General features: G+C 42.8%; 1 protein-coding gene across 2 annotated transcripts in view; it reads right to left on the bottom strand.

The window, feature by feature from the left end:
* Positions 1-9,017: 9,017 nt before the first annotated feature.
* HS6ST1 (heparan sulfate 6-O-sulfotransferase 1) overlaps positions 9,018-17,288 on the bottom strand; it is a 193,475-nt gene continuing 185,204 nt past the window's right edge. For both annotated transcript variants that reach the window (XM_083849338.1, XM_083849339.1), the window contains one exon: positions 9,018-15,983. In XM_083849338.1, the coding sequence (XP_083705464.1) occupies positions 15,275-15,983 (709 nt within the window). In that variant the 3' untranslated portion in view covers positions 9,018-15,274. The remainder of the gene's footprint in view (positions 15,984-17,288) is intronic.

The raw sequence follows: 17,288 nt of genomic DNA, 5'->3' as shown, positions 1-17,288 counted from the left end.
TTCACTTCCCAAACCATCCCATCACCTCTCTCCCGCCCAGCTGGCAGTATGGCCCTGGATGTTGGGTTATTGTTTAACTGTGCTATCTCCACTCTTTTCAGCCCTGACTTCAAAACGACATTCTTCACCCTTGCAAGCTCTGAATCCTTAGGATTTAAGAATTCATGCTGCTCATGCACGTGCCCAGACCTGGCCTGCTCCAGCGCATGAGAGATGTGGAGGTGCAGACCGCGAAGTTCTGACGGCTGCTGAGGGCATCAGCATTGCTCTGGGTGCAGGACAGGGAGATGGGGAGAGCCCTTGCACTCTGAAGGAAGGTTACATGGTAGAGAGCAGCTGCTACAAGATGTTCATTTCCAGCTCCCTGAGATGGGCCAGTTTTAAAAATACTCCTTCAAAATAATGCAAATCCCCCAGCAACGCTACCCTAACAAACAGTGGATGTCCACACAGACAGAAGGCTTGGAGCCAGGGCATCTGCTAGAGATGGAGGTGACCGCTGATACTTAGCTAAGCTCTCCCACAGATTTCCGAGGAAAATCTTGGCCATCCCCCTCAGATCTCCCTGTGCTCTAACAGCCCCCGAGGCGCTGTGCGTGGTCTCACTGCCCGCAGCGGCCTCGCCAAACACACGTCCCCAGCCCTCCCCGGCTCCTGCACTGCAGCACGCGGGCAGCAGCGCTGCGTGGGGAGCAGCCATTGGAGGCACTCAGAAAGATCTGCTTTTAGGTCAGAAACTGGTATTTAGTTGTGTTCTAATAGCCCCCAGATAGAGTGCAAATCCGAACGCATCCTTCTCTGCAGATAATTGCCTATAAAATGCCAAGCTGTAGTTTCAGCTCTTTAGTTGCATGAAACAGAACCTTGGGAAGTTCTAATCAAAGAAAAGAAGCTAGTGTATTACATGCTTATAAAAAAAAACGACCTCATAACACGAGAAGAATGTGGGGGGAGAAAGAACAGACCATCTGGAGATAATAATAAATCTGAAAAGAGGCAAAAATTCCAAAATCAAAGACTGGACTTCATTATTCTAGGAGAAATGACTAATTAACTTGAGAGGAAAAAACTTGTGATTCATGCACCCTGATGGAGTTTGAGACTTCAGTCTCCCTCATCAGTGTCATCGCATCATTGTCCTCTCAAAAATTATAACCCATTCCCTGCTCTGTAGATCAGGAAAGCATGATAGATTAATTTAAACAGGGTGACAATAACTGTAATGAGAAATTTTGTGTTTTTACATGCCCCAATAAGCCAACTTTAAAAATACTTAAGGAAAATTTTTTGAAGCTAGAAACACTTTTTGGGGTCTAAACATAAGTCAGACTAGAGCCAGCTTTTCTTTATTCTTAATGAGACAAGTTTGCAGGTCCTCACACTATTAACAGTGAGAAACTCCTAATCTTACCTTACTGTTAATGCAAAGATAACTGATGCTGCCACAGCCCATGGGTGTGGTAAAACTAATTCTCCTTTCTCCTGATTTAAGTAACAGCTTCCTGAGGCAGGGTCTCATCTTGCTCTGAGTTTTCATGGCACAATGTGGGCATATATTATGAACTGGTATACAAATGTTACAGCATTTCAAAATAATAAGATACGTGAAATCCTACAGCATTAACTATGTATATATATATAAAACAATAATAATAATAATAAAAACACCAGAAAACAAGAGATGCTTTTTTTTTTCTTCCTTTTTAAGCCAGAAGCTACACAGAGAGGGGAGACAACTGAGTTCCTAGAGGAGAGAAACACCCCTCCTACTTCAGTGTTTTAAGAACGTTGCCCTGCAAGTCTGTATTATCGCACACCAAAATCTAACAGCATGAAGCACCTTGCGAAACAGAAGAGGAAGAATAATTTGGCTTATACCCGCTACTCACATTTAAACGGGAGCTAGCTGACATGGCTGAGAAGTTAGACGTGCCTGCAGTAATCAAGATGGCAGGGAGATCAAGATAGAGGGAGGGCGAGAAGAAGTAGGCAATTAATCAAGACAACCTTTCAATTCATTTTATCACAGAGCACGATCTCTACCAGCAGCCTGTGCATCAGCCTGCTTTGGCGTATTTCCAATTAACTGTAGATCAGAACTTCTCTGTATTACCTGTTTTATATATGGCATTGCAGAGTGCCCAGCGCACACTAACTACGGACACTTCTGTTCCTGATCTTCTCCATTATCCCACAGCCCAACCAAAACCCCTCCTGTGTTACCTTCAGGTGAGACACAGAAGAAAAGAAAGTAAAGGATTAATGGATGAGAACGGGCCCTCTGTAACAATGACTGGATAGTGTGCTGCCTTTCTGTCACCCTCCTCCTTACATGAAGCGAGGAAAACATAAGGAAAAATAAAGCTTTGTTGGCAGGGGCAAGGAAGAATTCTTGGTTATCCCAGCCTTGCTTTCCAGAAGGTGGTAGACACTTTTTGGGTATAGTTCAGAGCATGTATGAATCTGTGTGCTTCTCTATGAGGGCAGGAAGGAAAGAAAGGTTAATGAACTTGCTACAGTTATTAAAGCTATTGGGTAGCAGTCCCATTGGCAAGAAGTTGCTTGCAGTCGGCTTCTCCCACAGAGCCTTTTGCACTGGATCTCAGGCGGTGAACTTTCCATATGGTTACTGACATCAGGGTCAGGAAACAGCAGCACATTGCACTGGGTTTCAGTGACATTGCCTTTGCTGTCAACACAAAACCGTGGGAGATGTTTGGGTTCCCTCCTAAACTTAATAAGGAAGACATGGTCTGCTGAATATCAGCTTGTCCATCTTTATCCCCTTCTGCTCATCCTCTCCCACCTTCATCCTCCAGCTTTTGAAACATTTCAGCATCATTTCAGTCACAGAAATTTCTACTTTAAATAAAGAAACCAGTATAGGAGTGAATATATGGAAATGCAGAAAGCATCAGACGCATTACAGGCAAAACTACTAGTTCTTCCTATCTGTCTAACCCACAAGCAAAAATGTAAAATAGCTATTGAGATTCCCAAAGTGAGGAAAAAATTAAAAAAGTAAATATGCTGATTGGTTTCTAATTCTAATCCTGCAACAGATGTCACTGACACTGTGAATTTTAAGTGCTGCTTTTTAATATAGCTCCTTTCTCTTGTCAAGATGACCAAAAGATATACATACACAAAACTAAGAATGAACCTAGAGGAGAAAGACCCTAACAAGTAACTGTTAACAAACGACAGCCCATTTGATGTCACTGAAGTCTGCTAGCCAGCATGCAAGCAGAAAGCTTCACTTATTGCTGTAGTTGTTGCTCCCGGTATACTCTCCCAGCAAATGTGGTTTCTGTTTTTCTTGTGCAGGTCCTTAAATGTACGTATAAAAAGTCAAAGCCTATGGTCTAAAAGAACTATAAGCATTGCTTAAAAACGAAAGAGAAACTAAAACATCCAAATAAAACTTCATGCGTAGGTCTTGTATGTTCCTAGAATGAATGATTAACTTAAACGCATTACTTACTCTTAAAGCAATGGAGAACTGATGAAGCACAGAGTAAAGAAAGACCGACATTCCAGAAGAACTGTCTATAACTATAACTTCCATATGTTTATATATATACACGGAAAAGAGAATCCTCTGAAGGCTTATTAGGGAGTCACACAAACACCTGCAAAACTTAGCTGTCAGGCTAACAGACATCTCCACCAGAGGCATGCTTGTACCACAAGCAATCCATGCCACAATTCCGCAGTTTGGGCCAGCATTTAGGACTCCTACATTTTTGCCGACAGAGGTTTGCCCCTGTCTTCATGTGCTACCTTGGCATAGCTAATTCGGCTTTGTCCCTGTGCTGGAGAAGGCAGCTGTGCTACTTCCCCTGCCTTGCTTGCTCTGGCACGCCTTGCCATGCCAGGGCACCAGCACCCGCCAGAACGGGCTGGCTCCTCCTGGCAGATGGAGAATCAAAATGGCCCCTGTGCTATTCAGGTATCTCAAAGACGAAACGAGAAGCCTGACTACTTGCTCAGATTGAATGCTGCTTCCCGAAGGTCATAGGCTTCTCTTTCGATGGCTGACCACCAAGAACTAGACACCAGTCCCTGTCCATCAGGGCCAGGTCTTCAGTCAGCACTCTGGCTCCTAATTTTCCACACTGTCTTTCAACAAGCTTTCCAAGCAAGGAGAAAATCAACGTGCCTCACAACAGGGCTCAAACACAGTGCAGGAAAAACTATGCAAGAGTTGTGACAGAGGATACTCCTAATTAGCTAGGTTCCTATCAAGAGATTGCTCCTCAAACAGGACCATCGCCTCCACTCCCAAAATAACTGAAAGTCAGTAATTTTAGCTACTTCAGAAGGGGACTAGACTTGCCCTCAAAGCAGGTGACCACACACCGCTGAATGTGCAATATTCTTGCAATATTTTTGCAATTATTCCCCATTTGAAGAAGCCAGGACACTTCACCAGACTCACAACAGGTCTTCCAGTCCAGACAGCCACTTGTCTCTCCCAGTGGCACCGCACCTCATCTGCGGTTATCAAGACCCAAATTCTCCATTCTTGGAGCAAAGCCTCCATTACTGCTCCGGAATTCAGTGCTAAGCAGCACGGCTGGTCTTAGTATTTCCAGGAACGTGACACATTTGATTGTGCATTAGCCCAGTAAAATTTAATAGCCTACAAGAAGATATGGCTAATTGGCATGAGTTTATAAATTCCTATTTAGCATCAAAATATTTGAGATTAAGGAAACAAAAGAACACACGGTCAGCAGTAACATGTACTGATAGGGGCTGTTACAGTATGCAAAACATCTGAGCACTGACTAATTTGGCTGCAAGCTCTTGTTCTGAAAACAGTGTCTGGTAATAATAATATGATCCCAAAGAAAGGGTCCTACAGGGAAGTTATTTACTTTCTCACAAAGGCCATATGATTTATACATGTTGTCATTGCCTATGCCAGAAAATTGATGACTGATCACCACCTATTCATTTCAGTACCTGGTATCCAGCCTGAATTAACTAGATTAGGCCACATGGAATTTCTTTACTATTTACAGAGAAACTGAGTATAACATTTGGTTTAAGTCAATACAAGGAAGGATCTTTTAATCTGAATCCAGTAAGAACTAGAATATATTAAAGCAGCATGAATTAAATGCTTATTATTTGTCATTACCACTCATTTATAACACAAACATCTGGATTCCATAACCATAGCCCAATAAAATGGTATTAGTGGGGAGAGCAAAATAATTATATAAATACCATCTAGTTTGTTAAACATTTGCAAAGCACTGCAGTCACTCATCCATTCCCAGCTCCTGAAGCACATTATTTGGCTTTTGTCTTGTTGGGTGGGCATTGATTCCTAAGTGTTGGTAGTCCAGTTCTGCGGCTCCCTCTGTACAGGCACAGGATCCCCTATTGAGATATTCCACATCCCCAGTTGCTGGGGCTAGACCTTTTGGGTAGCAGTGCCAGGGAGCGGGCAAGAGCGGGCAGAGATATGGAAGCAGTCTTAGCAGATGGGAAAAAAAAAAAAACAAAAAACTTTTGAGAACAGCATAACCAAAAAGGAGTAAAATCATGTAGGGGAAAGAATTTCTAATGCCTAAGAAACAACAGCACACATCAAAGCACCTGAATATGCTACAGAGTATGGTCTGCTTAATATTAATTTCAAATGGCAATTTTATTCATATTAGGCTTGTAGATAATGCTTGCAAAATATGAATATGTTTAGTTTATTTTCCAAGCCACTTACTTCTCAGATCAATTGAAGTATGCAGGGTTTTTCTAGTGAAGCCTTCATCACTTGCAGCCTCTGATGGCTTTAACAGATGGCAATGATCTATTAAATACTGCTCAAATCATGATTATTTCATTGACCGCTCCTTTTAATTTGAAGTCTATGAAATAACAATTACAGTAAAACTCAAACTGCTTTATTATTATGGCTATGATATATATATATATACTTTGTACGCATATGAACTTGTCTTGGTTTCTCCCTGCAGCGGAGCAGGTCTGAGCTGATGTGTCCAGGTTAGCTGTGAACATTTCCGGAGGTACAAGCTCCAGAATTTTAATGTATCTACTACATGTAATTTTTTTACATCCCTACTGTACCACTTACACGTCATAAAGTGTTGTGAACTATCATGCACAGTGCTCTCCTAAACTGCCCACTTTTACAAAGTCCATAAAAACATGCGGTCATTGTTTGATATACATTTAATTATAAAATCATCTCCACCCCTCTTTCTACTCTTTGACGAAGAGTCTGTTCAGCATTACGTGGATCCAACCAAAAATGCTTAATGAGGAAAAAGAAAGCTGTACTACCCAAAGAGCAATTAATGCAGAAAAACTTTAGCACTACGGTGTTTAAAGCAGACTTGCTCTGCTTTTCCTCCTCCTGGAGACTAAGACAAGAAAGATGCTATTAAAGAGTTAAAGTAACTCTGCGTGAGTGCCTGAGCCAGAGAAACAAACCACAACCCTCTGACAAGAGCTCAGCACCACCTCCTCCGAGAGGGTACTGTCAGGATCGGCTTTTCCATTCAGGAAGAGCAGGCTGTCACCTGGGGCAGCAGAGCAGCTAGGGACTGCATATTGTTAGCCTAACAGCAGGATGTAAGGGAGGGCACTTTCCAATTAACCTGAGGCAGCACATCCCCCAGAGACAGGTGCTGGATAATGTACAATGACCAAACATAATAGAACAGGAACATTCTGGACTTGAGCATAAGGAAGCTGAACAATCATCAGTGCAACCAAGGCTCCAGCAAAAGGAAAAAAAAAAAAGGCAAAAAAAAAAAAAAAAAAACAAGCAAAAAGCACTCTTGGGAGCTCTCCCCTCAGTAAGTAATATCTCTGCTTTTTTTAATCCTCCTGCAATGGTGTTTTTGCTGCTTTCTCCATCCCACACCAGTTTTTCCTTGCAAGAATTCAAAGACCCCCTTCCATCAGCTTGCTGGCTATCCTACATCTTTTCTGGTGTTCTAGCACTGATCAAGGGGTAAAAACATTTGAAACATGGTGCAGAAAGTGCAGAAAGACCACCTGCAAATAAGAGCGTTTTGCCTGCAGACTCTGCGTGACTGACAGCATCGTTCAGGCTTTGGGGAAAGGAAGACATAGGAGGAGACGAGCACCACTTTCACACAGGAGCCGTGACACAGCACAGAGCTCCCTCTGTCCACCAGCAAGAGCTGTGCCCGCTGCTGGGCTGCGGTGCCCTCTTAGAGTCCTGGAAGGGCCACGGGCCCCGCTCCCAGCTGGGCTGGTTCGGATGCAGAAGTGCCCAAGCCTGCAGTGGGACTGCCTGCCCAGCCCAGCCCAGCCCAGCCCAGAGGGAAACACACACAGCTCACCCCACGGCGCCTTCCTGCGGCCCTGCCGTGTGGTTCTGCTAGAGGGACGGGACAGGGCCGCGCTTACCGGTGTGCTGAGGCCGCTGCACTGCTGCCGCCATTTTAGGGCTGAGGGGAAGCATGGCGGCAGGCGCTGGGGTTCTGGCTGCTTCTGGAAGTTTCCGCATGGCGCCCCCTCTGCCTGGGGCTTCATGCTTTGGCCCCAGCGGCAGGCAGCCCGCGGCTCCCGAATGGGCTGTGCCAACGGAGGCCTAGTGGTGAGGCATCGGCTCCCTGCCCTGCCACGTGCCCCAGGGCGCGCGGCAGCTGCGTGGGCTTTTTCCTTGCACAGGGGTACCGGCTGCCATGAGTCCTGAGCAGCCTTTTCAGAATGCTCGCGAGGCGCTCCATCACTTAAAACATATCTGAAGAGCTGCTCTTGCTTTTCCAAGACAAATAAAATTTGGAGCTGAAAGCCCAGTCCCTTTGGAACTTGTCAGTCTCCATCGTGCGGCCCCCACTTTACGCTGCGTTTGAGCTGCGCAAGCGGGGGAGAAGACTCTTCTTCCAGCAGCCGTGGCTGTGGGGAAGAGAAACAGATGAGTGATTCAATCTAACAGTTCAGCTGAGGAGCCCTCACATGGTTACAGCAAAAGGCTCTAAGCTGGAGGAGCACGATTGGAAGGCTGCAACTGACTTGCAGCATGACCTTAAGTAAATTACTGCAAAGTTTCTGGGCTTTCACTCCCCTCCAAATCAGCGCAACGGTATCACCACGCCAATGGGAGGCTGGCAGTACTGCCAGTGCTGCAGCACACAAAATTGGGAACTTGGGAGTCAAGTCTGCAGCAGTATGAATCGATGCAGTGCTTTGTTCCTGCGAGCAGTATTTATAAGTTTCACATGGTTGGGCCTCTGCTGGCTTGAAAGGGATTACTGCTGATTTTCACAGGTGCAAAAAAGAAAACCCAAGCAGCACAGCTTGGAAGGTATATATTTAATGCCTCTAGTTCCTCCAGCATATATGGTGAAAACTGTAGAGTGTAATGATGCTCAGGTAAAATAGTATTATTTGCTACTCTTGCATAAATAAAGTCTAGGTAGCCTCATTTAAGAAGCAGTAAAGCATTTGTAATTCTCCATTTTCCTATCCCCTAACTTACTATATTACTTTCACTATATTGAAAATAGGTGCAGGTCTACCTACCACAATTTATTTCAGTTCTGTAACTGAAACATTCTGAGAATGTTTCTATAAATTGCATTTGGTGAAAGTACTTCTAAACATGAAACAAAAAAACTTCTGTTAATTACTCTGTCATATTTGCTGTAACAACCACCACTTATTGCCTGCAAATCTGTAAACTGGCATAACTGTGAAAAAGAAAACTAAGAGAACTGGACAGTATTAAAGGTAATTAATTAAAAAAAAAAAAAAGAAAAACATAGGTTTTAGGAGTTTTCAGGTGTTTTTGTAATGTTGGCTCACATGTAACAATAGCAATAAACATACTCTGCAGTTCCTGCTAGAATATTTCTGTGTTAAGAGTCTATTGTTTTCGTAGAAAGCAGATATTCTCCATAAACTCCACTGGCAGCTGCGTCTCTGTGATACAGGAAGGCAAGACATACTGCACTGAAACAGCATCCAAAGGCCAATGCAATGACGACACACACAACAGACGCTCAGTTTTAGGGTTTATTTCATCTGCTAACATTCATTCTTGATCTAGACAAAAGCAATTAGATGATTATTTTTTTTAATCTATTTTTTTTCTTGTGGAGGAAAAGAAAAAAAAATCTTTTAACACTTTTTTTTTGTAAGATGCCATAAATAAATATATAAAGCTTTAAGTGTTACTTGACTCAAATTGAACAGTTGTCTTTTATTTTTTGTTAAGCTCCTGATGTGGAAAAAAAAAAAAGTGCAAACCATACACATTCAGCCTAACAGAATGACTCCAGCCACAATCACTTTTGGAGAAGCTGAATCTGTTTGATCTACAATATGGAGGATGGAAGGTGGGTGGGGGAAACATCTTACTGTATTTTTACCCTCAGCCACATAACTCCTAGCAGATAAAAATGGAGTTCCCTGGTAGGTAAAGCATACAAGAAAGGGGGGAAGGAAGAAAAGAAAGTTCTGCCTACATTGCCCTTTCCCTTTCTTGTGCAGATTGTACAGCACAGAGGAAAGAAGAGACAACATAAGGAAAGCCTTAGACAAAATCATGAGAATGAAAAATAAAATCAGCAGGAGGGACTGGTGAAAAATCCTATGGCTGTTGCATGTTTGCCTGGCAGACTACAAACAAACACAGAGAAACTTCACGTTGAGAGACAGTGGGGATTTTTGTCTTTTCCTTATAAAAAAAAAAAAAAAGATGGAAAGGGGCAATAAAAATAAGTTACATCATATTCCAATATGTACAAAACAAATCATGCTCAGTAAATCATTTGAATATAAAATTATTCATTATTGTACAACTCTCTCAATCCAGTCTGCAGAATAGACAACTGGGGAAAAACAGGGAGGGGGAACTGTGGGGCTTTGAGGGATGAAACAGACTAATTTGCAAATTGTGGTTTTTTTTCAGCTTGCATGAAGAATTACAAAGAATACCATCACCTGCAGCTGGGACAATACAGGCTTTAATATCCACGTGCTTATCAGGACTGCATTAATCTTGGCAAGAACTGTAGATGGGACAAAACAAACAGCCACAGATAGCTCAGACTGTGTGTGCAGACACTAGCTCCACTGCCTGCCTGCTGGTTTACCTGGAACTGCTGCTAAACGACCTGTGCTTTAACAGCCTGGCTCTATTGCTGATCAGGCACTGAATCCTACAGTCACTTCTGCCACTGGAATATGAGCTGCTAATATTAGCAAAAACAAGAACAAAAAGGTAACACATCAGCCCTGTGATTCAAATCCAGCAAATACATTGAGTTGTATTCCACGCTATAGCCGTGGAAATACAACATTTAGCATACTCTATGTTGCCAATTGCTGTAGCGCTACCCAGCTTTGTAATAATTCAGAAAATTCTGTGGGATAGGAGGGGTCTGAGTACCTCAAAACATGAATAAGGAGCTAGAGAAGCTTCCAGCCCCAGGATATATATCTACATCAGGCCTTGTTCTTTTACTGTCAGTCATTACTTCCTGTAGCTGTTCAGTGGTCTCTGTGAAGTGGTTTGATGAGCTCAGTGACACATCCACTTCCTAACTGATGTATGTCCACACTGCCACCGAGGTGGTCCTTCTGCCTTGCTCATGCTCACTGCTCTTTCTGCTCCTACTGGACAGCAATGGGAGAGAGGAGGGAAAAGCTTGTTGGGATCCTCCTGCTGCTGCTTCCATTTCCACCCCTGTTTTGTAGGCAAGTACAGGACTATTGGGTGCAAAAACATCACCCTTAAATGCTCTCCATTTACTCCAAAATTCTGGGCATGAAGGGTGGAACTCAAACAAGCCAGAAATTCACACAGATCCTTTGTTGAGAGGTGTTTTTTTCCTCAATGACTTTGAACCCAATGACAGCCTGGGTCTACAATCTTACAGTCAATCCTGTATTTGCGACCTGGGTAGGGTACAAGGTGACATCTGACTGGGAAACTTTTAGTAGGAGGCAAACTCCTTCAATACAACTAGCTGGAATGAGACAAACGAGCAATAAAATGCTTTCTTCTGCAGCAACACCTACCAAGCAGTGAAGTTCATTGTTTAGGTGTCTAAAAGCAAAAAAAAGACCTCTTCCTTCTTAGCACTGTAGCATATGTTGTCCTTTCCACCTTCCCGAAGCAGGAAGGGAGTCTGCTGGCAAATCCCCGCTCACGGCATCACCCTCTTTTGCAGATGTGCAAGGGTCTGCACAGCGGAAGGCAGCAGAGGCTAAGACCCATCATCTTTGGCCTGGTACCAGGTAACTGCTTATCCCAAATGCTCACTCACACTAGTATTGCTGGTTGTATAAACCCTTAGAAATCCCTTTCACAGTCCCAGCTCTTGTAAAGGTTCTCCATAGGGTGTCCCTGGAACACAACAGAAACACTGTGGGGATAGACATGCATCCGAGTGTCCCAGGACCATGTAAAATCTGAATTCAAGGGGAACCATTTGTGGTTGGACTAGACGATCTTGGAGGTCTTTTCCAACCTTAATGATTTTATGATTCAAGCTCCAGTGAAAGACCAGTCACAACCTTGCACCTGCCTTCACTGTACCCATCACTTGCCTCTCCTGACTTGGATCATGATGCATTGACTGGCCTCATGGAGAAACACCTTATTTAGGGAAGAAGGTGTTGGTGTGTCTGGAAGTCACAGGAAAAACATTTTGGGAGAAAGGGGCACATATTGAACAAGGATGTACTGTCTGGCCACTACTTCTGCCAGAGTGCCTTAAAGCCATTGTTCTCTGTTCATTTTAAAACTACATATACAATTTGCATGTTGTTGTAGCATCAAATAATCCGTCCTAAAAATAAAATAAATTGTACCACTTCAAACTGTAGTACATAAAAATCACAAAAAAACTACATTCACATTATGTTAAAAAAGTTCCCTTAAACCCACTAGAGGAAGAAAATCATGCCATGTATGCCCTGCAACATATGCTCTGGCACACAGCACTGAAAATAAATCAAAGTGTGGCATACAGCCTTAAATAGACCAGCACAGCAGTCAAGGTGTGGGATGGCTTTTGGGTCATTCTCTTCATTTCTGATATTCATACTTAAAATCTGTTTCAAAGTGTCCTATACCTCTCATACTTTGGAGTACCTCTTTACAGAGAGGGCATTTGCTTTCCCAATGTACAGATGCAGAAACTGAGGTATTTGCCAGGAACAGGATTTGAATCTACAAATTCCTGCCTCAGTGCTAAGCTGAGGTCAGACCTCCTTTTGTGGGTTGAAGTGAAACTGTTAACAAGACTTTGTAGTTTAATTTCTTTTGCTTGTTACTGTAATATATTACAAAGAAAACAGAACAAGGTCTTCTACTGACATGCTTCTAGGGTCAGACGCTGCCTCTGATTTAGAGAACCCTGCAGATAGATCCATTAAAATCCAGCTGGTTACTCAGAGCCCATAACACAGAAACAACTCAGGCAAAATGGGCCCAATTATGGTACTGGTCCTGATCATACACAGTCCCATTTACTAGCACCCTTTGGTAGATGAGAGCAGAATTTGGCCTTCAATACAGAATTGTTCTCAAAGTCAGTACTGGCATATGCAGTACTGCCTGAGTGTCCACAGTGTGCCCTCTTCTGGAGCCGTGCCGATGGGCGCTGTGAGCATGGCTTAGCTGCAGTAACCATTTGTGCATTATGGATCTGTGACACGGAGCGCACAGTGAAAAGCCTTCGGGTAAAGCTGGAAACTGTGCATATGAAACAGTTGCTTTTTATATCTAGCGTATTGGTTTTGTGGGTAAACAGCCTGTAAAATTGCATTTTTAAAATATAAACGTTTTCTTTAGTTACAGCAATACATAAAAGTGCTGGGAACTACCAAACATAGCTCCTCCCAGTCTTGGAAGTCAGAGATGAGCAAATGGATTTGTAATACCTTCTGCCCCCAAGCCAACAACTGAAAATTGCTTCATATTGCTTCCCACATCTCAGCTAGGAACAAATGCTTATGGCGAGGCATACGCATCTCTGGAAGCAGGGGCCATTTTGTAATAAAACCTTAAAGACAGTGACAACCACCAGCAAACATTGGTAACAGGCGAATGCACGGGTAACAACATCTCACTGTGCTTAAAGATGACCGTGTGCTTGAGCACTTTGCAGCACCAGGATGCAGACCTGACCAACATTCATCTGAAATCAGCAGGATTCTTCAACTTCATTGGACTGTGAATCAAGTATGTAACAGGATTATTTGAACCCAATGTGCTGTTTGTAACCTCTGTTCCTAAGTTTTTAGTCGGCTTCACTCTTCTGGAGAAGAACATCTCCAGAAGCAAGGTGTATACCTCGGGGTCTACACAGAAGAAACAAGGCAGCTCCTGTGCTTAAGGTGGCTACCTCCTTTGCAAACCTCAGTGTGAATTTGAAACTGTTGGAAGCAGGGTACAGAGGCAGAATTAAAATACAAACCAAGCAGCACTGCAGTGGATTTGTGATTGTGTGATTTTTAGAGAGATGCTAAAAAATGACACACTAAAGCTGAATGTATCATCTCTCTTCTTCTCCTTCCGTGATTTCAATGCCATAATTGACCCACAGTTACCATGGCCTTTGAAAATCAAATCATATTCCATTTGATTCATATTTTACCCTAGACAATAGCTGGTTCAGGACTAACAGGCTGAGTAATAACGGGGTGAAACATGAAGCGGGCAAAAACTGCTTCATTTCCATGCTTCCAGCCAAACAAAGAAATGCTTGCAACAGCAAGAAAATAAGCCATACTTTAATTTGTTGAGTGGGAAGAGGAATTAGAGAAGTCATTGTTGTTCTCTGACTCAGAAGTCAGTAAGCAGAACTTGGTTAGACTGTCACCATACTGTAGGATTAAACTTACATGGGTTCCTGAAAAACAGCATTAAAAGAGAAAGAGCTCTGCTTTGAAAGTGGTCTGAGACTAAAAAAACATTATCCATGATTCCCGTTTCCAGTTTTTTGAACACAGCTTGTTCATTTAAAGCAAGAGCTGCAGAGCAGGCACTCTGCCAAAAGACAATGTGCACTGTCTCATAATTAATTCAAACCCATAGTCAGAAATTTTTACAGTTCTGGAAGAGAGCCCCATCCTGTTCCCACTTAAATCAGTTCTAGTGACTTCACTGAAAGCAGGCTTATGGCCATTATCTCTTGACACAACCAAGTAAAAATAACTCAATAATACAGGTATGGGTATGTCTGCATGCTTGTTGCAGTTAAGCATTTCACATAGCAATGAACAAAACAAAATCACCCCCTCATCATGTTGCCATTAATGACTGATTATTTGCAGGCTCTTCCTGAAGACCTTCCCGGAGACTTGTCCTGCAGACTTACGAGGGAGTATTGCTACTTCACTTGTCCTCCCTTTCTCAGTCTGCAGGATAAGGTTTCATTTGCTGTTAGCACATTATATTGATGAAGGCGAGTAGAAGTTGTGTAGGGTGACATTATGGCATGGGGCCGCATGTTTGAGCCTATGTGGAATTTGGTTGGCTTTGAAATTGGTTTGGGACCTGCCTGTGAAACAAATGTGGGAGCTCTGTGCAAGAACTCCCTATTATTTTTATGAAGTTGCGTATGTATATGTGATACCAGTGCAATGTATCAAAACCACTGTGCTAAGTACGTATCCTAGGCCACAGTCAATTTGATTTAATGTTTCTTATCCTCTGATGTTTTTCTTCTTTTATTCTTATGGTGCTCTATTTTCTGGCAGTGGCTGCCAGCTGAAAGTTAGCGACTGCCCTTGTGCTTAGATCACAGCCTGACAGTACAACACATCCTCAACTTAGTCACTGTTATCATTTACTTACAAACAATGCAATTCCCATCCCACCTCCAAAAACATCCACAAAAGAACACCTCAATTTCCTTGTTTTTTAATTATGTATCTTTATACCAATACGCTCAGGAGACAAACAGATTTAAAAAATCCTACATCTGACATTTGTGTTTGAATTGTGAGGATAAGAAACATTTTTTTGTATTTGGCCTTAAGAGTGGGTAACCGCATTTGTGCATTTTTCACCTCTGTATTATAATGTTGACCGTTTTTTTATTTTTATGTATTTATTTATTTTTTTAAGAATCTTACTGGTCTTGTAAGAAACAGTAAAAAGACCCTATGTTTAAGGAAGCAATCTATCTTCTGTTTTACAGACTTGCTTTTAAATAAAATATTTTTTCTGTTGTTTTGTAATTTTACTTCCATGATCTTTTATATGGAAACCCTAGAGTATCATTAATATAAAAGTCTGCCTAGGCTACCACTTTTCTATAATATGGCTCATGTAGTCCTCAGTGGGCAAGCGTCCTTGCTCTTCGGTCTCTTCCTTGGGAAGTGCTTCATTGGACCGGTGAAGAAGCCTCTCTTCCCGATTCTTTATCCTCTGCTCCATCCTCTCTAGCTGCCGTTTGTACTGGTAGCGCTGCTGGAAGAGGTCCTTTGCATAGTCATAGAGCTGCATGTCCAGGTCATTGAGCTCCTCAATCCTCCGGATGGTGTCATTATCCACCTCCACCCCTCCTGCCCTGGTGCTGTTGTACTGCATAAAGGGCCGGATGAATTTCAGATTAAAAGTTCTCTCAAACAGGTACTGAGTCTTTCTCTGGAACTCTGTCAGGCCAAAGAAGGCCATGTCTTTGAGGTTCTTTTTTGCGCTGTCCAGCAGGATCTGTGCTCGCTTGTTCTCTGGGATGAAAGACATGTTGTAGCAGCCCACTAAGCTCAAGTCAGCCAACATCCTCACCTGGCGGTTGTTGGCCAAATTATACGGGCAATCCATGAACTCCTGCAGTGTGCAGCCTGACCAGTCTGTGCCTTCATAGCACGATGGCAGCTCTTCAGGAGTTGGCGTCCTGCCATCACACATGTGCAAGGAGGTCTTCCAAGTAGCTCCTCGTTGGACATGGCGCCATTCGCTGAGGTAACGAGATACAGGGTCTCTCAGCAGTGTGATGTAATAAAATTTTCTACAAGAAGAAGAGAAAATAAAATTAATGCTCGGCCAGTAACTAGAAAGATGCTTGGAAAAATGAGATCGAGAGTAAACATAAAAAAGAAAAGAGTAAATCGACATCAGAGCACCCATTCCACCGTACTCCTGGACTATTTTCTTCTTGCAATCTCTCATTCTAAGTACTGTGTGCAACATTAGATCCATGTTTCTCATTCTCATTGCCCACCATTTTACTCTTGCCAGTATCTCTTTCTCCAGTGCATCCCTTTCTAGCAACGGATTGCAAAGTCAGAACAAATCATCAGGATTCAACTCATATACCAACTTCAGAGAGCAGCTGCAACTTTAGAAGCTGCCTGGCCTTTCACACTAGCACATACCCTCTGAATGAGCCAAGACCTGCTCTGCAGGACATGTCCATAACTGCTCTGTTTATGAGCTGGGCTATCATTTTTGCTTCATGTAGCTGCTGACCAGGACACCTACTGCTTGACTGATCTGGCTGCCAAGCTGAAATCTGGGAATCTGCACTGAGTAGCAGGACAACACCACAGGAACATAAGTGAAAAATAAAGGTAAATCAGGAATGCAATATGCTTTGTAGAAAAAGAAGGTATGAGATGACACCCAGAAACAGTAGCAACAGTTTATTGTTTCAGCTAAGCTGTTATCCATTAAAATTTAAGAGAAGCTTTTGATACATGTGACTAAAAAGGGTGTGAAAGGAAAACAGTCGGGAGGAAAACTGGGCTCTTTTGCAGTTCGGTGTGTAATGAAGTCCACAACGATCCGAGCAGTCCCTTGAACTGAAAACATGACAGCTGCTGCCTACAAGGAGACTACCTGGCTTTGGCTCACATTGAGCCTGGATAAAGTTATGCGATTGATAATGATGGCAGTTTGCAATGTCCCTCTCCAGACAGAGGGAAATGGGATATATATTTTTTTCCTTAAATGTCTTGGGACCGTAGTGTCTCCAAGTGTTTCTACAATAAGGAAATACCTTCTCTAGTTGCTGAAGCTGGCAAGGAATTAAATCCACATGTGCTCCCAGTGCATGGGGCTGTGTGACACTGCACAGACAGGAGCATCTAGCTTTGGCAGGGTAACACATACATCTATAGGCTACTGGAAATACTTTATATAGGGGGTAGCAGCAGAATCATTTCCCCACCAGAAATGCATCTTTGGAATGCTGATATGGCTCTCTGCCCTGCCAGGAAGGCTTGAGAGAACTGAATGTGATGGCCATTATGAGAATACTGCACAGTTTTTTAACTGTGCAGTTAAAAAATTTATATAATTTTTAACTACATTT

Source organism: Anser anser (assembly GCF_964211835.1).
Source record: "Anser anser genome assembly, chromosome: 9".
Taxonomy (NCBI): Eukaryota; Metazoa; Chordata; class Aves; order Anseriformes; family Anatidae; genus Anser; species Anser anser.
Note: the sequence above shows the minus strand (reverse complement) of the source record. Positions and strands in the feature narration are given on the sequence as shown.